The sequence below is a fragment of the Borostomias antarcticus genome (assembly GCF_949987555.1).
Source record: "Borostomias antarcticus genome assembly, chromosome: 1".
Classification (NCBI taxonomy): domain Eukaryota; kingdom Metazoa; phylum Chordata; class Actinopteri; order Stomiiformes; family Stomiidae; genus Borostomias; species Borostomias antarcticus.
In genome coordinates, this window is record NC_140234.1 from 40895353 (window position 1) to 40919050 (window position 23698).

Here is a 23698-nt window from a genome sequence, read left to right on the forward strand (position 1 = left end):
CAGAGCCAGTCGGGGACAGTGTACCCCTCTCCGGGCCACCTACCTGACTCCACCATGAAGTTTGTTATAAGTACTGCTAGTACTACACTCAAAAAAAGATTAGACCACTCATCATAACTCATAGTTTTATTGAGTTCGATAGCTGAAAGAGGAGAAAAGATATTAATATGAGTTTGCAGCCTGAAAAAGTGTCATTCTGAATATTTCTTTGAATAGAAAGAAAGAAAGAAAGAAAGAAAGAAAGAAAGAAATAAAGAAAGAAAGAATGGAAGGATGGAAAGGAGGGAAGGAAGGAATGAATATGAATGCTACCACAGTAGTCATAAAAGGGTGCCTGTACAGAGAGCCTGCACGTGTCCCCAAATTCAAATCCCAACTGACACTGTGAGCATCCTCTCATTCACTTCAATGGAAAGGCATGTTGGCTTCAGAAAGCTCTCTCTCAAAAAGTATAAAGGTCACAGCCTAGATATTGACAGTGTAGGAATCCTGAGAAAATGCTGAACATTTAGGCTATGATATGTCCGTGTAGCTTAAAAACTGTAGGCATGGCGACAAGATAGAAAAAGTGTAAAAATGCAAAATTAGCAGCTGTGTGGGCCCATACGTTTCAATGGAGAGCGCAGTTGCCGAACAAATCGTCATACAGCGAAAACTATAAGTCACACGGCTTAGATACTTACATTGTACGAATCAGCACAGTTATGGGAACGTTTCTATATATAATATGTGTATGAGCTGTTAAAACTGTAGGCATAGCGACAAGTTAGAAAAATAGTAAAAATGCAAAATTAGCAGCTCAAAATCTAGAGTGCAGCGCCATACGTTTCAATGGGGAGCGCAGTTGCCGAACAAATCATCATACAGCGAAAAGTATAAGTCACACAGCTTAGATACTTACATTGTACGAATCAGCACAGTTGTGTGAAAGTTTTGATGTATAATACGTGTGTGAGCTTTCAAAACTGTAGGAGTGCCAGCAGTTTACAAAATGTGTAAATATTTTCAAAGCAACAGCTGCCACCACTCTAAAAACATAATGATACTGAACATTCCACCAGCAGTTTCAATGGCACAAAAATTACTATTAAAAGTTAAATTACTAAAAAACTATAAAAAAATATCTGAATACACCCGTTAAAGAGCTAAACATCGTGAACATTTTAAAGTTTGAATGAAGTTTCTAGCACAAAGTATGAAGAAGTTATAAAAGAGACAAAAAACGGGGAAAATAATAATAATAACTAGAAAGTACATTTCCTGGAGAAAATGTGAGGTGGGCTAGCTGCTGCAGCTGTATGTAACAGCTACTGCTAGAACTACTACGGACCAGGCAATCTCCATGCACCCACCGGCGAAGACCGTGCGTCTCTAGCCCAATCAGGGACTGAGTTGTGGGGTCTGTGGCGTGGATAGTGGCGTGGTGGTGAGACTCCACCCCCTCAGGTCAGAGCCAGTCGGGGACAGTGTACCCCTCTCCGGGCCACCTACCTGACTCCACCATGAAGACCTCTGGGCAGTCTCCTTGCACCCACTGGTGAAGACTGTGTCTCTAGCTCAATCAGGGGCTGAGTTGTGGGGTCTGTGGCGTGGTGGCGAGACTCCGCCCGCTTGGTTAAGAGCCAGGCGTGAACAGTGTAGGCCGCACCGGGCTATCCACCTGCCTTCACCAGTGAAGACCGTGTGTCTCCAGCCCACTCAAGGGCTGAGTTGTGGTGTCCGTAGCATGTTCAGTGGCGTGGTGGCGAGACTCTGCCCCCTTGGGTCAGAGCCGGTCGTGGATAGTGAAGGCCATGCCGGGCTACCCACCTGCCTTCACCAGTGAAGACTGTGTGTCTCTAGCCACCTCAGAGGCTGTGTTGTGAGGTCCGTGGCGTGGATAGTGGCGTGATGGCGAGACTCCGCCCCCTCCGGTCTGAGCAGGTCGTTGGCAGTGTATTGACATCCGGGCAATCTCCATGCACCCACCAGTGAAGACCGTGCGTCTCTAGCCCACTCAGGGGCTGAGTTGTGGGGTCTGTGGCGTGGACAGTGGCATGGTGGTGAGACTCCGCCCCCTCAGGTCAGAGCTGGTCGAGAACAGTGTACCCCTCTCCGCGCCACCTACCCGCCTTAACCAGTGAAGACTGTGTGTCTCTAGCCACCTCAGAGGCTGTGTTGTGAGGTCCGTGGCATGGATAGTGGCGTGATGGCAAGACTCCGCCCCCTCCGGTCAGAGCAGGTCGGGGGCAGTGCACTGACATCCGGGCAATCTCCATCCACCCACCAGTGAAGACTGTGTGTCTGTAGCTCACTCAGGGGCTGAGATGTGGGGACAGTGGCGTGGATAGTGGCGTTGTGACGAGACTCCGCCTCCTCGGGTCAGAGCCGGTCTAGGACAGCGTACTGCTCCCCGGACCACCCACATGCACCCAACCGTGAAAACTGCATCTTTAGCCAACTCAGGGTCTGAGATGTGGGGACGGTGGTGTGGATAGTGGCGTGGTGGCGAGACTCCGCCCCCTCAGGTCAGAGGTTGTGGGGGGCAGGTCAGTGATTGCCAGGCCATCCCAATGCACCCCTCATTGGAGACCATGTGTCTATAGCCCACCCCGGGCGGACCAGTAGCTGTGGAGGTGTTGCAGTAGGTGTTTGTTATAAGTACTGCTAGTACTACACTCAAAAATAGATTAGACCACTCATCATAACTCATAGTTTTATTGAGTTCAATAGCTGAAAGAGGAGAAAATATATTAATATGAGTTTGCAGCCTGAAAAAGAGTCATTCTGAATATTTCTTTGAGGAAGAAAGAAAGAAAGAAAGAAAGAAAGAAAGGATGGAAGGAAGGAAAGAAAGAAAGAAGGAAGGAAGGGAAGGAAGGAAGGAAGGAAGGAAGGAAGGAAGGATGGAAGGAAGGAAGGAAGGAAGGATGGAAGGAAAGGAAGGAAGGAAGGAAGGAAGGAAGGAAGGAAGGAAGGAAGGAAGGAAGGAAGGAAGGAAGGATGGAAGGAAAGAAAGAAAGAAAGAAAGAAAGAAGGAAGGATGGAAGGAAAGAAAGCAGGAAGGAAGGAAGGAAATAAGGAAGGATGGAAGTAAGGGAAGGAAGGAAGGATGGAAGGATGGAAGGACGGATGGAAGGACGGATGGAAGGAAGGAAGGAAAGGAAGGAAGGAAGGAAGGATGGATGGATGGAAGGAAGGAAAGAAGGAAAGGAAGGAAGGATGGAAGGAAGGATGGAAGGAAAGAAAGAAGGAAGGGAAGGATGGATGGAAGGATGGATGGAAGGAAAGAAAGGAGGAAGGAAGGATGGAAGGAAGGAAGGAAGGAAGGAAGAAGGAAGGATGGAAGGAAGGATGGAAGGAAGGAAGGAAGGAAGGAAGGAAGGAAGGAAGGAAGGAAGGAAGGATGGAAGGAAAGAAGGAAGGATGGAAGGAAGGAAGGAAAGGAAGGATGGAAGGAAGGAAGGAAAGAAAGAAAGACGGAAGGAAGGATGGAAGTAAGGGAAGGAAGGATGGAAGGGAAGGAAAGGAATGAAGGATGGAAGGAAGAAAGGAAGGAAAGGAAGGAAGGATGGAAGGAAGGAAGGAAAGAAAGATGGAAGGAAGGATGGAAGGAAGGAAAGGAAAGGAAGGGAAGGGAAGGAAGGAAAGAAGGAAGGAAGGAAGGATGGAAGGAAGGAAGGAAGGATGGATGGAAGGAAGGGAAGGAAGGAAGGAAGGAAAGGAATGAAGGATGGAAGGAAGAAAGGAAGGATGGAAGGAAGGAAAGAAAGAAAGACGGAAGGAAGGATGGAAGTAAGGGAAGGAAGGATGGAAGGAAGGAAGGAAGGAAAGGAATGAAGGATGGTAGGAAGAAAGGATGGAAGGAAAGGAAGGAAGGATGGAAGGAAGGAAGGAAAGAAAGAAGGAAGGATGGAAGGACGGATGGAAGGAAGGAAAGGAAGGAAAGGAAGGAAAGGAAGGATGGAAGGAAGGAAGGAAAGAAGGAAGGAAGGATGGAAGGAAAGAAGGAAGGAAAGGAAGGAAGGATGGAAGGAAGGAAGGAAAGGAATGAAGGATGGAAGGAAGAAAGGAAGGAAGGAAAGGAAGGATGGAAGGAAAGAAAGAAAGACGGAAGGAAGGATGGAAGTAAGGGAAGGAAGGATGGAAGGAAGGATGGAAGGAAGGATGGAAGAAAAGGAAGGAAAGGAATGAAGGATGGAAGGAAGGAAGGAAAGGAAGGAAGGATGGAAGGAAGGAAAGAAAGAAAGAAGGAAGGATGGAAGTAAGGGAAGGAAGGATGGAAGGAAGGATGGAAGGAAGGATGGAAGGACGGATGGAAGGAAGGAAAGGAAGGAAAGGAAGGATGGAAGGAAGGAAAGAAAGGAAGGATGGAAGGAAGGAAAGGAATGAAGGATGGAAGGAAGAAAGGAAGGAAGGAAGGAAGGAAAGGAAGGAAGGATGGATGGAAGGAAGGAAAGAAAGAAAGAAAGAAAGAAAGAAAGAAGGAAGGATGGAAGTAAGGGAAGGAAGGATGGAAGGAAGGATGGAAGGAAGGATGGAAGGAAAGGAAGGAAGGATGGAAGGAAGGAAAGGAATGAAGGATGGAAGGAAGAAAGGAAGGAAGGACAGAAGGAAGGAAGGGAAGGGAAGGAAGGAAGGAAGGAAGGAAGAAATGAATATGAATTAGTCATAAAAGGGTGCCTCTACAGAGAGCATGCACGTGTCCCCAAATTCAAATCCCAACTGACACTGTGAGCATCCTCTCATTCACTTCAATGGAAAGGCATGCCGGCTTCAGACAGCTCTCTCTCAAAAAGTATAAAGGTGCCAGCCTAGATATTGACACCGTAGGAATCCTGAGAAAATGCTGAACATTTTAGGCTATGATATGTCTGTGTAGCTTAAAAACTGTAGGCATGGCGACGAGTTAGAAAAAGGGTAAAAATGCAAAATTAGCAGCTCAAAAGGTAGAGTGTGGGCCCATACGTTTCAATGGAGAGCGCAGTTGCCAAACAAATCGTCATACAGCGAAAATTATAAGTCACACGGCTAAGATACTTACATTGTACGAATCAGCACAGTTGTGTGAAAGTTTTGATGTATAATATGTGTGTGAGCTTTCAAAACTGTAGGAGTGCCAGCAGTTTACAAAATGTGTAAATATTTTAAAAGCAACAGCTGCCACCACTCTAAAAACATAATGATACTGAACATTCCACCAGCAGTTTCAATGGCACAAAAATGACTATTAAAAGTTAAATTACTAAAAAACTATAAAAAATATCAAAAATCTGAATACATCCGTTAAAGAGCTAAACATCGTGAACATTTTAAAGTTTGAATGAAGTTTCTAGCACAAAGTATGAAGAAGTTATAAAGGTGACAAAAAACGGGGAGAATAAGAAGAATAATAAAGAAATAGTGGGAATATCACAAGTTGGGCTAGCTTTTACAAGCTAGCCCACCTAATAATAAAGAAATAGTGGGAATATCACAAGTTGGGCTAGCTTCTGCAAGCTAGCCCACCTAATAACTAGAAAGTACATTTCCTGGAGAAAATGTGAGGTAGGCTAGCTGCTGCAGCTGTATGCAACAGCTACTGCTAGAACTACTATGGACCAGGCAATCTCCATGCACCCACCGGCGAAGACGTCTCTAGCCCACTCAGGGACTGAGTTGTGGGGTCTGTGGTGTGGACAGTGGCATGGTTGTGAGACTCCGCCCCCTCAGGTCAGAGCTGGTCGAGGACAGTGTACCCCTATCTGGGCCACCTACCCGCTCGCACCGGTGAAGACCATGTGTCTCTAGCCCACTCAGGGGCTGAGTTGTGGGGCCGTGGCGTGGATAGTGGCGTGGGGGTGAGACTCCGCCCCCTCAGGTCAGAGCCAGTCAGGGACAGTGTACCCCTCTCCGGGCCATCTACCTGACTCATCCGGTGAAGATCGTGTGTCTCTTGCCCACTCAGGGGCTGAGTTGTGGGGCCCGTGGCGTGGATAGTGGCGTGCTGGTTAGGCCCCGCCCCCTTGGGTCACAGCTAGTCGGGGACAGTACAGTGACCTCTGGGCAATTTCCATGCATCCACCAATGAAGACTGTGTCTCTAACCCACTCGGGGGTTGAGTTGTGGGGCCCGTGGCGTAGATAGTGGCGTGGTGGTGAGACTCCGCCCCCTCAGGTCAGAGCTGGTCGAGGACAGTGTACCCCTCTCCGGGCCACCTATCCACCCGCACCGGTGAAGACCATGTGTCTCTAGCCCACTCGGGCTGAGTTGTGGGGCCGTGGCGTGGATAGTGGCGTGGGGGTGAGACTCCACCCCCTTGGGTCAGAGCCGGTCGTGGACAGTGTAGGCCATGCCGGGCTACCCACCTGCCTTCACCAGTGAAGACTGTGTGTCTCTAGCCACCTCAGAGGCTGTGTTGTAAGGTCCGTGGCGTGGATAGTGGCGTGATGACGAGACTCCGCCCCATCCAGTCAGAGCAGGTCGGGAGCAGTGCACTGACATCCGGGCAATCTCCATGCACCCACAGTGAAGACCGTGTGTCTGTAGCTCACTCAGGGGCTGAGATGTGGGGACAGTGGAGTGGATAATGGCGTTGTGACGAGACTCCGCCACCTCGGGTCAGAGCCGGTCTAGGACAGTGTACTGCTCCCCGGACCACCCACATGCACCCAACCGTGAAAACTGCTTCTTTAGCCAACTCAGGGGCTGAGATGTGGGGACGGTGGCGTGGATAGTGGCGTGGTGGCGAGACTCCGCCCCCTCAGGTCAGAGGTTGTGGGAGGCAGGTCAGTGATTGCCAGGCCATCCCCATGCACCCCTCATTGGAGACCATGTGTCTATAGCCCACCCCGGGCGGAGCAGTAGCTGTGGAGGTGTTGTATGGAAGTTGAGGTTAGAAGCAGTAGCAGTGAAAAGCAGTAGGTGTTTGTTATAAGTACTGCTAGTACTACACTCAAAAATAGATAAGACCACTCATCATAACTCATAGTTTTATTGAGTTCAATAGCTGAAAGAGGAGAACATATATTAATATGAGTTTGCAGCCTGAAAAAGAGTGTCATTCTGAATATTTCTTTGAATATAAGGAAGGAAGAAAGAAAGAAAGAAAGAAAGAAAGGGAAGGAAGGATGGAAGGAAGGATGGAAGGAAGGATGGAAGGAAGGAAAGAGAAAGAAAGAAGGAAGGGAAGGAAGGATGGATGGAAGGGAGGATGGAAGGAAGGAAAGAAAGAAAGAAAGAAAGAAAGAAAGAAAGAAAGAAAGAAAGAAAGAAAGAAAGAAAGAAAGAAAGGAGGGAGGGAGGAAGGAAGGAAGGAAGGAAGGAAGGAAGGGAGGAAAGGAAGGAAGGAAGGATGGAAGGAAAGGAATGAAGGATGGAAGGAAAGAAAGAAAGAAAGAAAGAAAGAAGGAAGGGAAGGATGGAAGAAAGGATGGAAGGAAGGAAAGAAAGCAGGAAGGAAGGAAGGAAGGAAATAAGGAAGGATGGAAGGAAGGGAAGGAAGGAAGGAAGGATGGAAGGAAGGAAGGAAGGATGGAAGGACGGATGGAAGGAAGGAAAGGAAGGAAGGAAGGAAAGGAAGGAAGGATGGAAGGAAAGGAATGAAGGATGGAAGGAAGAAAGAAAGAAGGAAGGGAAGGAAGGATGGAAGGATGGAAGGAATGAAAGAAAGGAGGAAGGATGGAAGGAAGGATGGAAGGAAGGAAGGAAGGGAAGGGAAGGGAAGGGAAGGGAAGGAAAGGAAGGATGGATGGAAGGAAGGAAGGAAGGAAGGAAGGAAGGAAGGAAGGAAGGAAGGAAGGAAGGAAGGAAGGAAGGAAGGAAAGAAAGAAAGAAGGATGGAAGGAAGGATGGAAGGAAGAAAGGAAGGAAGGAAGGAAGGTAAGGAAGGATGGAAGGAAGGAAAGAAAGAAAGAAAGAAGGAAGGATGGAAGTAAGGGAAGGAAGGATGGAAGGAAGGATGGAAGGAAAGGAAGGATGGAAGGAAGGAAAGGAATGAAGGATGGAAGGAAGGAAGGAAAGGAAGGAAGGAAGGAAGGAAGGAAATAAGGAAGGATGGAAGTAAGGGAAGGAAGGAAGGAAGGATGGAAGGAAGGAAGGATGGAAGGACGGATGGAAGGAAGGAAAGGAAGGAAGGAAGGAAAGGAAGGAAGGATGGAAGGAAAGGAATGAAGGATGGAAGGAAAGAAAGAAAGAAGGAAGGGAAGGAAGGATGGAAGGAAGGATGGAAGGAATGAAAGAAAGGAGGAAGGATGGAAGGAAGGATGGAAGGAAGGAAGGAAGGGAAGGGAAGGGAAGGGAAGGGAAGGAAGGATGGATGGAAGGAAGGAAGGAAGGAAGGAAGGAAGGAAGGAAGGAAGGAAGGAAAGAAAGAAAGAAAGAAAGAAAGAAAGAAGGAAGGATGGAAGGAAGGATGGAAGGAAGAAAGGAAGGAAGGAAGGTAAGGAAGGATGGAAGGAAGGAAAGAAAGAAAGAAGGAAGGAAGGATGGAAGTAAGGGAAGGAAGGATGGAAGGAAGGATGGAAGGAAAGGAAGGATGGAAGGAAGGAAAGGAATGAAGGATGGAAGGAAGGAAGGAAAGGAAGGAAGGAAGGAAGGATGGAAGGAAGGAATGAAAGAAAGAAGGAAGGAAGGATGAAAGGAAAGGAAGGAAGGAAGGAAAGGAAGGATGGAAGGAAAGAAAGAAAGAAGGGAAGGATGGAAGGAAGGAAAGAAAGGAGGAAGGAAGGATGGAGGGAAGGATGGAAGGAAGGAAAGCAATGAAGGATGGAAGGAAAGAAAGAAAGAAAGAAAGAAAGAAGGGAAGGATGGAAGGAAGGAAAGAAAGGAGGAAGGAAGGATGGAGGGAAGGATGGAAGGAAGGATGGAAGGAAGGATGGAAGGACGGATGGAAGGAAGGAAAGGAAGGATGGAAGGATGGAAGGAAGGAAAGAAAGAAGGAAGGAAGGATGGAAGGAAGGATGGAAGGACGGATGGACGGATGGAAGGAAGGATGGAAGGAAGGAAAGGAATGAAGGATGGAAGGAAAGAAAGAAAGAAAGAAGGAAGGAAGGGGAGGAAGGATGGAAGGAAGGATGGAAGGAAGGAAGGAAAGAAAGGAAAGAAAGAAAGAAAGAAGGAAGGAAGGGGAGGAAGGATGGAAGGAAGGATGGAAGGAAGGAAGGAAAGAAAGGAGGAAGGAAGGAAGGAAGGATGGAAGGAAGGAAAGAAGGAAGGAAGGAAGGAAGGATGGAAGGAAGGGAAGGAAGGAAGGAAGGAAGGAAGGAAAGAGAGAAGGAAGGAAGGATGGAAGGAAAGAAAGCAAGAAGGAAGGAATGGAAGGAAGGAAGGATGGAAGGAAAGAAGGAAGGATGGAAGGAAGGAAGGAAAGAGAGAAGGAAGGAAGGATGGAAGGAAGGAAGGGAAGGAAGGATGTAAGGAAGGAAGGATGGAAGGATGGAAGGAAGGAAGGCGGAAGGAAGGATGGAAGGAAGGAAGGAAGGAAAGAAGGAAGGAAGGAAGGAAGGAAGGAAGGAAGGAAGGAAGGAAGGAAAGAAGGAAGGACAGAAGGAAGGAAGGAAGGAAGGAAGGAAGGAAGGAAGGAAGGAAGGAAGGAAGGAAGGAAGAAATGAATATGAATGCTACCACAGTAGTCATTAAAGGGTGCCTGTACAGAGAGCCTGCACGTGTCCCCAAATTCAAATCCCAACTGACACTGTGAGCATCCTCTCATTCACTTCAATGGAAAGGCATGTTGGATTCAGACAGCTCTCTCTCAAAAAGTATAAAGGTCACAGCCTAGATATTGACACCGTAGGAATCCTGAGAAAATGCTGAACATTTTAGGCTATGATATGTCTGTGTAGCTTAAAAACTGTAGGCATGGCGACGAGTTAGAAAAAGAGTAAAAATGCAAAATTAGCAGCTCAAAAGCTAGAGTGCAGCGCCATACGTTTAAATGGGGAGCGCAGTTGCCGAACAAATCATCATACAGCGAAAAGTATAAGTCACACAGCTTAGATACTTACATTGTACGAATCAGCACAGTTGTGTGAAAGTTTTAATGTATAATAAGTGTGTGTGCTTTCAAAACTGTAGGAGTGCCAGCAGTTTACAAAATGTGTAAATATTTTCAAAGCAACAGCTGCCACCACTCTAAAAGCATAATGATACTGAACATTCCACCAGCAGTTTCAATGGCACAAAAATTACTATTAAAAGTTAAATTACTAAAAAACTATAAAAAATATCAAAAATCTGAATACATCCGTTAAAGAGCTATACATCGTGAACATTTTAAAATTTGAATGAAGTTTCTAGCACAAAGTATGAAGAAGTTATAAAGGAGACAAAAAACGGGGAGAATAATAATAATAATAAAGAAATAGTGGGAATATCACAAGTTGGGCTAGCTTTTGCAAGCTAGCCCACCTAATAAAGAAAGAAATAGTGGGAATATCACAAGTTGGGCTAGCTTTTACAAGCTAGCCCACCTAATAAAGAAATAGTGGGAATATCACAAGTTGGGCTAGCTTTTACAAGCTAGCCCACCTAATAAAGAAAGAAATAGTGGGAATATCACAAGTTGGGCTAGCTTTTGCAAGCTAGCCCACCTAATAAAGAAAGAAAGGAATAGTGGGAATATCACAAGTTGGGCTAGCTTTTGCAAGCTAGCCCACCTAATTATGTGACTGTATCCCTATGTCAATACATAGGCGTAGTTTTATATACAGTATGGACGCTAGGGACATGTCCATACCAAAGCCATGCAAACACAAATTATTCCCAAATAATTGCAGAGTGAAAATGGTCGTTTTAATATTATAATTCTCAACATCGTGAAAACAGGAGCCTCCTATGAAACCTCACCTACGAAAGTATATTTGATATTGATATTTGACTGAAAAAAATTATTTATCAAAACGGAGATTGCCAACGACAGGGAATTTTGATTTAGCATCAAGTACGATAGAAGTTCGATCAATAGGGAATATGTTGGATTGATTTGTTTAGTCTCCACCTTGCACTGGTTTACTATTTAAAATGAGTAAAATCATATTTAATCATAAAATCATATAGCTGCGCACACGCACAGCGTGTTGAGTCACTGACACACACAACGGCCCCGTCTGGGAACAGCTCCTCTCTGGGCACTCTCAACAGGAATGATGTGGAAGAATCAATCTGGACACATGAATGGCTAGTGAACACTGCACACATTTGTCCAAAACTGATGCAGTTAGTTAAGTCTGATAAGCTAGTAGGTTATGTTCTTAACACAACTAATCTCTAAGACAATCTCAGGGGCAAACAGTTCCATATTTTTCCTTGCAGCGGTGATATTGGTGCCACATTCGGTGCCATTTCAGATGAGTGATCAAGTTTGATTTATTGCCAGAAACATGTCTACTGAACAATGAGTAGACCGCTTGCAACACAAGAGGGAGAGAGGCACAGGAGAAGAGACTTTACAAAAGTTCATCATATAGAAAAAAACTATAAGTTTTTTTTTTTTACACCCCTATTAGGCTGTAACTGTGTTGAACAGGGTAGTCTAACTGTGCTGAACATGGTAGTCTAACTGTGTTGAACATGATAGTCTAACTGTGTTGAACATGATAGTCTAATTGTGCTGAACATGATAGTTAACTGTGCTGAACATGGTAGTCTAACTGTGCTGAACATGGTAGTCTAACTGCTGAACATGGTAGCATAACTGTGTTGAACATGGTAGTCTACCTGTGCCGAACATGATAGTCTAACTGTGCTGAACATGGTAGTCTAACTGTGTTGAACATGGTAGTATAACTGTGCTGAACATGGTAGTCTAACTGTGTTGAACATGATAGTCTAACTGTGTTGAACATGATAGTCTAATTGTGCTGAACATGATAGTTAACTGTGCTGAACATGGTAGTCTAACTGTGCTGAACATGGTAGCATAACTGTGTTGAACATGGTAGTCTACCTGTGCCAAACATGATAGTCTAACTGTGCTGAACATGGTAGTATAACTGTGCTGAACATGGTAGTATAACTGTGCTGAACATGGTAGTATAACTGTGCTGAACATGGTAGTATAACTGTGTTGAACATGGTAGTATAACTGTGCTGAACATGGTAGTATAACTGTTTTGAACATGGTAGTCTGTGTTGAACATGGTAGTCTAACTGTGTTGAACATGGTAGTCTAACTGTGCTGAACATGGTAGTTAACTGTGCTGAACATGGTAGTCTACCTGTGCTGAACATGGTAGTCTAACTGTGCTGAACATGGTAGTCTACCTGTGCTGAACATGATAGTCTAACTGTGCTGAACATGGTAGTCTAACTGCTGAACATGGTAGTATAACTGTGTTGAACATGGTAGTCTGTTGAGACAGAGTAATTGATGCTGGGTACGCGTTCCGCATGCTCCAAATCGTTTCCAGGTGGAACCACCACTGGAACCGCTCCTCTCTGTGCTCAGAACCGTTCTGCACTACCATAGAACAGCAGCTAAATGCTGAACTAGGACTGCGGAGAACAGAACACACTGTTCACTGTATGAAAGGAAACACACACACACACTCTCTCACACACACACACATACACACACACACTCACACACACAGACACACACAGACACACACTCACATACACACACTTACACACATACACACACAGAAATATATGAAAACCCATATTCAAATCAGTAGAATTTGGACTCTGGCCATTTTGAATAGACAACACTACTGCATAAACACACACACTGTATACATGCACACTCTTTTGACTGGCAAATATCGGTTACCCTTGTTGACCACAGATCCAGAAGCAGACATGGATGACGGCAGCTGGCATGTTGGGTCTGTCTGTGCCTGAGGCATGGGAACGGCATTTCACCAGAGCACCTCACCATCACTACCGTTTCACTAGAGCACCTCACCATCACTACCGTTTCACTAGAGCACCTCACCATCACTACCGTTTCACTAGAGCACCTCACCATCACTACCGTTTCACTAGAGCACCTCACCATCACTACCGTTTCACTAGAGCACCTCACCATCACTACCGTTTCACTAGAGCACCTCACCATCACTACCGTTTCACTAGAGCACCTCACCATCACTACCGTTTCACTAGAGCAACTCACCATCACTACCGTTTCACTAGAGCACCTCACCATCACTACCGTTTCACTAGAGCACCTCACCATCACTACTGTTTCACTAGAGCACCTCACCATCACTACCGTTTCACTAGAGCACCTCACCATCACTACCGTTTCACTTGATTCTGTCCCAAGAATGTATGTGTGTGTGCGCATGTGTGTATGTGAGTGAGTGAGTGTGTGTGTGCGTGTGAGTGAGTGAGTGAGTATGTGTGAGTGTGTGTGTGCGTGTGTGTGTGTGTATGTGTGTGCGTGTGTGTATGCGTGTGGGCGCGTGCGTGTGTGTGTGCGCGTGTGTGCGTGTGTGTATGTGTGTGTGTATGCTATGGGGTGTGATTCGTGCCAGCGTAACAAACACTCAGTGCTTTCGTCGCCTGCATTGCGTGTATAAAGGTACTTTGGCGAGCTGATTAATAGGCGTGCATATACGCACGCGTTACGAGTCGCTCGCATTCTCAGAGGGTGACGTGTAAAAGGTGCCGTGCCATTTTTGCGCACATGCATGTAACGTTTGCACGCTCGTGTTAAGTCAGCGGGCACTAGAAGCTGCGAGCGGGGCTCATTTGTCCATATTGAATAAAAATTAAGAATATTTATTTGCACTCAATCAAATTCCAGGACCCTCCTTGCATAACTTTTCCTAGATATGTGTCGTTTTATCTCCACTATCGCTACATTTTCAAATAGGTTGTGGCTGTTCGAACTGGTGCTGACGGTGCTGCAGCGCCCTCTATTGACAAGAAACACGTGTATCTGAACATTTGTTTTAAATTGCGAAGAAAGAGTCATTCAGATATTAGGCTTTATTAAAAACAAGTTGCTTAACATGTGCGAATTCCATTTATTGAGAATGCATTACCAATTGGCAAGGACGAGATTAGAACCAGCTATGATTTAAAGGCAACTGACCTTACACGTGCGGCCGCTAACACGTCTGCTGCGCAAGCAAGGCACTGGCACGTTTGACACGTCGCTATGCAATTTCTGCACACATTACAAGCGAACGTACGTACGTTCATCTATGATTTTACCAAACTGTCATGTGTAGTGTTGGTGTCGCATATGTGAGGCGCATCTAACCTGTAGTGTTGCCGTCACGCACACGATGCGCAATTCGTGTAAACAACATGTGCACTGCGTCTGCGTGACAGGTACGTTACAGCTATGAGACGTCTGTCTCTCCATTGTTTGTCAATGGAAATTATACACGTGCGTTTAGACGTTTGATGTCATCGCGTCGTCTTAAGTAGGCGCAAGTCAAGCGTTTCAGTATGGTGTGCTGGCACTAATCACACCCCATAGTGTATGCGTGTGGGCGCGTGCATGAGTGTGTGCACGTGTGTGCGTGTGTGTGCGTGTGTGTATGCGTGTGGGCGCGTGCGTGTGTGTGTGTGTGCACGTGTGTGCGTGTGTATGCGTGTGGGCGCGTGCGTGTGTGAGTCCAGGACCATGCTCTCTGAGTTGACAGACAGGGACAGGTTGACCCTCTTGCTGTGAACATGTCATTCCTGTGGTTCCATGAAAAACCAACGTCACTGACCTCGTCCCTCTGCCCCTGTTATTGTGCTCTCTCTCTCTCTCTCTCTCCCTCCCTCCCTCCATATCTCCCCCCCCTCTCTCTCTCTCTCTCTCTCTCTCTCTCTCTCCCTCCCTCCCTCCATATCTCCCCTCTCTCTCTCTCTCTCTCTCTCTCTCCCTCCATATCTCCCTCCATATCTTCCCCTCTCGCTCTCTCCCTCCATACCTCCCGCTCTCTCTCCTCTCCCTCCATACCTCCCCCTCTCCTCTCCCTCCATACCTCCCCCTCTCTCTCCTCTCCCTCCATACCTCCCCCACTCAACCCTTTCTTGCTCGATCCTCCTCTTCTCTCCCTCCATCTCTCTCTCTCTCTCCCTCCATCTCCCTCCATCTCTCTCTCTCTCTCTCTTCCTCCATATCTCTCCCTTTCTCTCTCTCCCTCCCTCTCTCTCCCTTCCTCCATACCTCCCTCCATCTCTCTCTCTCTCTCTCTCTCTCTCAGGTTCCAGAAGCACGTCCATACATACAGAATCCTCCCAGATGAGGACGGATTTCTGGCTGTCCAGGTACAAGCTTCTCCATAACACACACACACACACACACACACACACACACACACACACACTGTATAAGCAAATGCTCTGTTGAGAATGTAACACAATAAGGAAGTAAATGGCTACCTGTATCAGGTGATAATTATAAGAATCCTACTGTAAAGGCAGGAGTCTCTGTATGTCTGTGTTTATATTTTGGTTGTGAACGTGGCCTCCAGCGTGAGTATCAGTCAGGACTGAGTATCAGTCCAGCGTAGTTGTATCAGTGTGGAGTGTGAAGCAGTGGAAAGGCCTGTTCAGAAAGGACACTGCACCAATAATAATAAATAAGACTTAAAACGTGCCTTTCAAGGTACCCAAGGACACTGTACAAAGTATTTGTTGGCCATAATACTGACAAGTGTGTGAAAATAAAACTTAAAATAAAACAGTAGCAGCTGGCAAGCTTTGGTGCTTGTGTCGGCTCTAAGCACACACACGCACACACACACACACACGCACGTAGGCATACACACAGAAGTCTTTGTGCGGTTTTCCCAGCAGCTGTGAAGCCCCCCCCCGCCAGACACACTCATACTCAGTATGAGACTGAACCTCTGCTCCACAGATAACCCTCCTAGTGATGTCATCACAGGGTCCTCACTGCCAGACTACATCTGCTGTACGAGCCAGTAACACCCCCTCCTCTGTCTGTCTCTCTCCCTCTCCCTCTCTCTGTCTGTCTCTCTCCCTCTCTCTCTCTCTCTCCTCTCTCTGTCTGTCTCTCCCTATCTCTCTCTCCTCTCTGTCTCTCTCCCTCTCCCTCTCTCTCCTCTCTTTGTCTGTCTCTCTCCCTCCTCTCTCTCTCTCTCTCTCTCCCTCTCTCCCTCTCTCTTTCCCTCTCCCTCTCTCTCTTTCTCTCTCTCTCTCTCTCTCTCCCTCTCTTTCTCTCTCTTTCTCTCTCCCTCCCTCTCTCTCTCCCTCTCTCTCTCTCCCTCTCTCTCTCTCTCTTTCTCTCTCTCTCTCTCTCTCTCAGACATCTCAGGGTGTCCAGCCAAAGCGGTTGAAGACGTTACCAGAGCTGGTCCTGTTGTACCTGCAGCCTGGTCAGGGGCTGGTCAGCACGCTGCTGTACCCCGTAGACCGGGAGGAGACCGTCGCTGACGACCGGGACTACTCAGGTACACACACACACACACACACACACACACACACATTATAACAGACACACACACCATAACACACACACACACACACACCTTAGAACAGACACACACACAGACACACACACACACATTATAACAGACACACACATCATAACAGACACACACACACACACACACCTTAGAACAGACACACACACAGACGCATCATAACAGACACACACACGCACACACATGCACAAACACACATCATAACATAATAGAGAGACACACACACACAAATTATAACAGACACACACACACACACATTGACAGACACATACTGTATACACACATTACAGACACACACATACATTTTAACAGGCACACATACACACGTTAAAAAGATACACACATTATAACAGACACACACTACACATACATACAAACATTGGGGTGACTCATGGTCACTCTGACTGGTCAAATGTTAATTTTCCTAACTTTCCTATTTAAAGCTGTTTCCCTGGTCACCCATGGAATAAAAATGCTGTCTGTCTGAATGAACGCTCCAGCTTTCTTGATTCTGGGTAGTCCAGTGGAAATGCCCAGGTCAGCAGCTTGAGATATCCAACCCTCTATCCCATCATCCTCTGAACACCAAACCCTCTATCCCATCATCCTCTGAACACCAAACCCTCTATCCCATCATCCTCTGAAAACCAAACCCTCTATCCCATCATCCTCTGAACACCAAACCCTCTATCCCATCATCCTCTGAACACCAAACCCTCTATCCCATCATCCTCTGAACACCAAACCCTCTATCCCATCATCCTCTGAACACCAAACCCTCTATCCCATCATCCTCTGAACACCAAACCCTCTATTCGGAACATGGCAGTAGCGCCCTGGACTTTATTTTTTGGTTAAATCTTTCCTTTCCCCTGATTGGTAGATTGTTTGTTTTTGTATAATTTGTAATTATTTGTAATTTATTACATCATGGGACCATTAGTAACTGTACGCTGTACTATGTACATCTGTATACATATATATGTACTATATACATCTGTATACTAGGGATGCACCGATGCATCAGCCGAACATCGTCATCGGCCGATGTTTGCCTTGTTGACTGCCATCGGCCCATCGGCAAATAAAGTGACATTCACCGATGGTAGTGGCTGATGTTATGTTGCAGCAATAATGGCTTTTTTTGTTGCAAAACGTAACCTACCCAGCTGCAGATTTGGAGAAGATCCGTGACGTAACGCAGCAAATGCATGTGTAGTTTGCTTTCAAATTAAAGTGAAATAAAAATTGGCATTTTGGAACCAAACACTTAAAGGTACCCAATGTAGTTTTTGACCACTAGTATGCGCTCTAGAGCAAATTTGAGAAGGTGGTCCCCGAAAATCGTGTACTACGTCATTGCGTCAATACACGGAGCACATAATAGTGATGTTTCACACATCTTTGTTGTTTTCAAAACATTAGCGAAATATCATTTTGCGAAGAAATTACAAGGTAGGAAAGACATTCAAGTGATTCAACATGTTTATTAGACTACAAGGAACCATATAATCGAGGAATTTCGAAAATAAACAAAGAACTGATTGTTTTGATTCACGTTTCGTTGGGTACCTTTAATTTCTTTGTTTCCCTGGCACAAAAGGGGTAATAAAAATAAAATAAAATAAACATCGGCCATCAGCATCGGTCATCAGCATCGGCTAGATTGTTATTTTAAATATTGGCATCTGCATCGGCCCAGAATTTTGCAATCGGTGCATCCCTACTGTATACATATATATCTGTACTGTATGCATATATCTGTACTATATACATCTGTATACATGTATATCTCTACTATATACATCTGTTTTATAACTGTATACATATATATATGTACTGTATGCATATATCTGTACTATGTACATTTGTATACATATATCTCTACTATATACATCTGTATACATGTATATCTACTATATACATCTGTATACATATATATCTGTTTTATAACTCTGTATACATATATATCTGTACTGTATATATCTGTACTATATACATCTGTATACATGTATATCTGTACTGTATATATATATCTGTACTATATACATCTGTATACATGTGTATTTGTACTAGATACATCTGTATACATGTATAATTGTACTATATACATCTGTATACATATATATCTGTACTGTATACATATATCTGTACTATATACATCTCTATACATATATATCTGTACTATATACATCTCTTTACATATATATCTGTACTATATACATCTCTATACATATATCTGTAGTGTATACATCTGTATACATATATATCTGTACTATATACATCTGTATACATATGTATCTGTAGTGTATACATGTGTATTCATATATATCTGTAGTGTATACATCTGTATACATATATCTGTACTATATACATCTGTATACATATGTATCTGTTGTGTATACATTTGTATTCATATATATCTGTAGTGTATACCTGTGTATTCATATATAACTGTAGTGTGTACCTGTGTATTCATAGATATCTGTAGTGTGTACATGTGTGTTCATATATATCTGTAGTGTATACGTGTGTATTCATATATAACTGTAGTGTATACGTGTGTATTCATATATATCTGTAGTGTATACGTGTGTATTCATATATATCTGTAATGTATACGTGTGTATTCATATATAACTGTAGTGTATACGTGTGTATTCATATATAACTGTAGTGTATACGTGTGTATTCATATATATATGTAGTGTATACTTGTGCATTCATATATATATATCTGTAGTGTGTATGTGTGTATTCATATTTAACTGTAGTGTATACGTGTGTATTCATATATATCTGTAGTGTATACATGTGTGTTCATATATATCTGTAGTGTATACATGTGTATTCATATATATCTGTAGCTGTGTGATAATGAACCCATGTGTCTGTGTCTCTAGATGGGGAGGATGAGAAGCCGCCGCTTCCTCCTCGTTCTGCTTCCACCTCCTCCCCTGCTGGTCCTGAGACGCCTACAGAGAGGTACGCACACACACACACACACTCTCACACACACACACATACACACACACTTACACACTCACACACACACACACACACACACACACACACACACACACACACACACACACATACACACACACATACACACACTCACACACACACTCACGCACACACACACACACATACACTCGCACACACACAAACTCACACACACACACATACACACACAAAGCCACATGGGCCGTGTCCGAAATGCCTGCTACCTGCTATATGGCAGGCAAGAAGTAGCATGCTACTTCAAAACTGTGCCTGCTACCTCTCGCCTGCTATTCTCGCCTGCTACCCTGTCGAAAAAAACGGTAAAAAACGTAGCAAAGTCCAGAGCATGCTATTCCGGATGCTACGTCACTGTTCAGCAGAATTTTTAGGACAGCTGTCATGGCCGACGCTAGGAAGCAGTGCATTAGCATTGTTAAGTACCTGCCATCAAATCACGATTATGTGAAATATATCGTTTAAAAAAATTATTTCTTTATCCAGGCATCTTAGTTTTAACAGTTTCATTATAGCGGAGCAGGTTATATTTGCTCATATGTGGTATTTATTCTGTTCACAACTTCGCAATCGTAGAGCCAGGCTACAGAGCTCCAGAAACCGTAGAGGTCGCTTCAATACAAGTCAATGGATTTCATAAAATGATCAATAAAACCTTACAGGATTCATACTTTGCGGCGAATTTGATGTCAGAACACCAACGGACACCAATTACCCCCTCGGTGAGCTTCTTGTCTTTGAAATCGAGAGTTTAACATGTTTTTTGAATGATTTTTCATGGTGCCCACCCACATCCATTGTATGACCTAAACGGTGATAGAGCAATTATCAGACTTTCTCAAAAGTGCTAGTTTTGTCAACGTTTTGATCTGAACCATTGTATATGATCATAAGTAACCTTAAAAAAGGGCTAAACATGCATTTTCCCTTTACTACTCCTTTAATATTAATGTAGGCTATTCAATTGAATTTCCTGGACGCTATCCTCAAAAGTGACCAGGGCCAGACTGGGTCAATATTTCATGCCGGGAAATGTAGCCCCAGTCAGGCCACGAGCCGAGCCGACGCGGTGAGACGGAACATTCCCTGTGCTCCTGATGGCCAGTCCGCCCCTGAAAGTGACAATGGCGGCAGCGTCGGAGGACTTGAGTCCATCTCCATGGTTCCGTCCCACTAGTAGTAGAAGCCCTGGGCTGAGTTTCCCAGAGGCATCGTAGCGCTACGTTCATCGTAGCGCTATGATGAACGCCATAGCTTACGAATGAACGTAGCGCTACAATGCCTCTGGGAAACTCAGCCCTGTTTGGTTACCAAGAGCAACCAAGCGCTGTCTCCCCAGAGAGAGAGAGAAGATGAACGAGCCACTGGCTAAACAATCCAGGATGACAACATTCTGCACCGCCCAACGCATGAGGCTAGAACGAATAAACTGGCTGAGTTTATCTGCAATTATGTGTCCTAAGCATCGTTGATGGTGAGGGATTTTCTACTTTGTCAGGAAATGGAGCCTTGCTCCAGAAAGAGAGGCAGGCTGATTCAAACTAGGCTAGGATAGAGCCACAACCGTTTCCACGGTCCAATCCAGTCATATTGACATTTTATAAATCATTGCTTTGATGTGATTTTCTATGTACGCGCCACAGTTGATCTAAAATAAGTTTTATAAATGAGGCCCATATGTAGTAACCCTACCCTTATATGAATCAGTCTCTCCTTGCCCGTATTGTGCGCATTACCCCCACCTTTCCCTCGACCCTCCAATGAATGCATATGGGCAGCTGTGGCTCAGGAGGCAGAGCGAGTCGTCCACTGACCACAGGGTCGGTGGTTCGAATCCAGGCTCCTCCTGTACACATGTTGAAGTGTCCTTGGGCCAGAGGCTGAACCACAAATTGCTCCCAATGAGCAGGCTGGTACCTTGCATAGCCGCTTCCGCCATTGGTGTGTGAATGTGTGTGAATGGGTGAATGAGAGGCCATTGGTGTGTGAATGTGTGTGAATGGGTGAATGTGAGGCCATTGGTGTGTGAATGTGTGTGAATGGGTGAATGAGAGGCCATTGGTGTGTGAATGTGTGTGAATGGGTGAATGAGAGGCCATTGGTGTGTGAATGTGTGTGAATGGGTGAATGAGAGGCCATTGGTGTGTGAATGGGTGAATGAGAGGCCATTGGTGTGTGAATGTGTGTGAATGGGTGAATGAGAGGCCATTGGTGTGTGAATGTGTGTGAATGGGTGAATGAGAGGCCATTGGTGTGTGAATGTGTGTGAATGGGTGAATGAGAGGCCGTTGTAAAGCGCTCTGGATAAAAGCACTATATATTTACCATTTACCATATGCATGAGTTGTAGGAAAAGCGATAGTTGTCCTTTTGCGCTCCTGCGCCAGGCTGAATGCGTATTTTTTCCCTCTGTCTATTTTTCTATTTTTAGAGTGTGTTTTTTATTGATGTGCGCTCCGTTTATACACACACATACATACCATGCCATATTTCCAGGCGCACATTGCAAGGAGATTATGCCAAACACGGCCGCTAACATGTTAGTACATCTGCCTCCTAGAGTATGCACGAGCGGAGTTTCTCAGATGAAAAGACGTTTTCGCTGTCATTCTGACACGATTTGGCAAACGTTTGCTCTGTTGGTGAAAAATAAGATGGCAGCACAAATCCAATTGGAAGCGCTTTATAGTAACCATCTGTAATAAGCGTTAATTAATAGGTAATAAGGACCTTAAGTCCTTATACGAGGCTTATAAGACATTATAATAAGACTATATTCATGTTTAATATTAGCATAATAAACATGCTTATTGATAGATTATAAACGTTAGTTAATAGGTAATAAGGACCTTATAAATCCTTACAAGATGCTTATAAGACATTATTATGTGTTAATAACACTATTAATGTTTAATAATAGCATAATAAACATGCTTATTGATAGATTATAAACGTTAGTTAATAGGTAATAAGGACCTTATAAATCCTTATAACATGTTAATACGACATTATTATGTGTTAATAAGACTATATTAATGTTTAATAATAGCATAATAAACAGGCTTATTGATAAATTATAAGCGTTAGTTAATATGTAATAGCGTTAGTTAATATGTAATAAGGACCTTATAAATCCTTATAACATGCTCATAATACATTATGCGTAAATAAGACTCAGGGTTCTCTTCAGTATAGGTGTGGGTTCTCTTCAGTATAGGTGAGGGTTTTCTTCAGTATGGGTGAGGGTTCTCTTCAGTATGGGTGAGTGTTCTCTTCAGTATAGGTGTGGGTTCTCTTCAGTATGGGTGAGTGTTCTCTTCAGTATAGGTGTGGGTTCTCTTCAGTATGGGTGAGTGTTCTCTTCAGTATAGGTGTGGGTTCTCTTCAGTATAGGTGTGGGTTCTCTTCAGTATAGGTGTGGGTTCTCTTCAGTATAGGTGTGGGTTCTCTTCAGTATAGGTGTGGGTTCTCTTCAGTATGGGTGTGGGTACAAAAAGCAGAAAGTTTGCTCTCTTATCGGCTCAGGCTTACAAACAATTGGAGAAGGAGCAGAAGACAAATGAATGTTCCCAACATGAAAGTGAAAAGGCTTGCAGCCTCGCACACTCACACGACAGATGAGGCATTCGGATGCAAAAAAATAGTGTATTTATTCTGCAAAAAGTGACAAGGTGATTATAAAATAAAAAAGTAACGTTTCGGTCATCAGACCATCGTCAGCCCAATAGTCCCAGCTTCATCTAATAAGCTTTAAGTAGGCTGGCAGCCACAGGCATGAGTCAATCAAATCAATCAAGGCAATAAGCCTAACAGAAAAAAAGGAACATCTATAGATAGTATACCTGTAGATATGAGGACACCTGTAGATATGATATATCTGTAGATATTATATATATGAAGATATACCTGTAGATATATTTATGTATATATATACCTGTAGATATGATATTTATGTATATATACCTGTAGATATATTTATGTATATATACCTGTAGATATGATATTTATGTATATATATACCTGTAGATATGATATATCTTAAGATATACCTGTAGATATGAGGACACGTGTAGATAATTATCTGTAGATATACTGTACCTGTAGATGTGATATACCTGTAGATAAGCCCCTCCCCTGTCTCTCTCCCAGCAGTGCTCCGGCAGCTAACGGTCTGAGCACCATCTCCCATGAGTACCTGAAGGGCAGCTACGCTCTGGACCTGGAGGCGGTCAAACAGGGTGCCAGCTCTCTGCCCCACCTCAACAAGACGCTGGTGTCTTCCTGCAAACGCCTCAATGGGTGAGACACACACAGAAACA

General features: G+C 44.5%; 1 protein-coding gene across 1 annotated transcript in view; it reads left to right on the plus strand.

Annotated features, from left to right (window-relative positions):
* inppl1a (inositol polyphosphate phosphatase-like 1a) overlaps nt 1–23698 on the plus strand; it is a 69115-nt gene that overhangs the window by 17239 nt on the left and 28178 nt on the right. Inside the window, 4 exon segments of the mRNA XM_084441353.1 lie at nt 15114–15177; nt 16181–16325; nt 19262–19343; nt 23532–23678. Of these exon segments, the coding sequence (XP_084297479.1) occupies nt 15114–15177; nt 16181–16325; nt 19262–19343; nt 23532–23678 (438 nt within the window).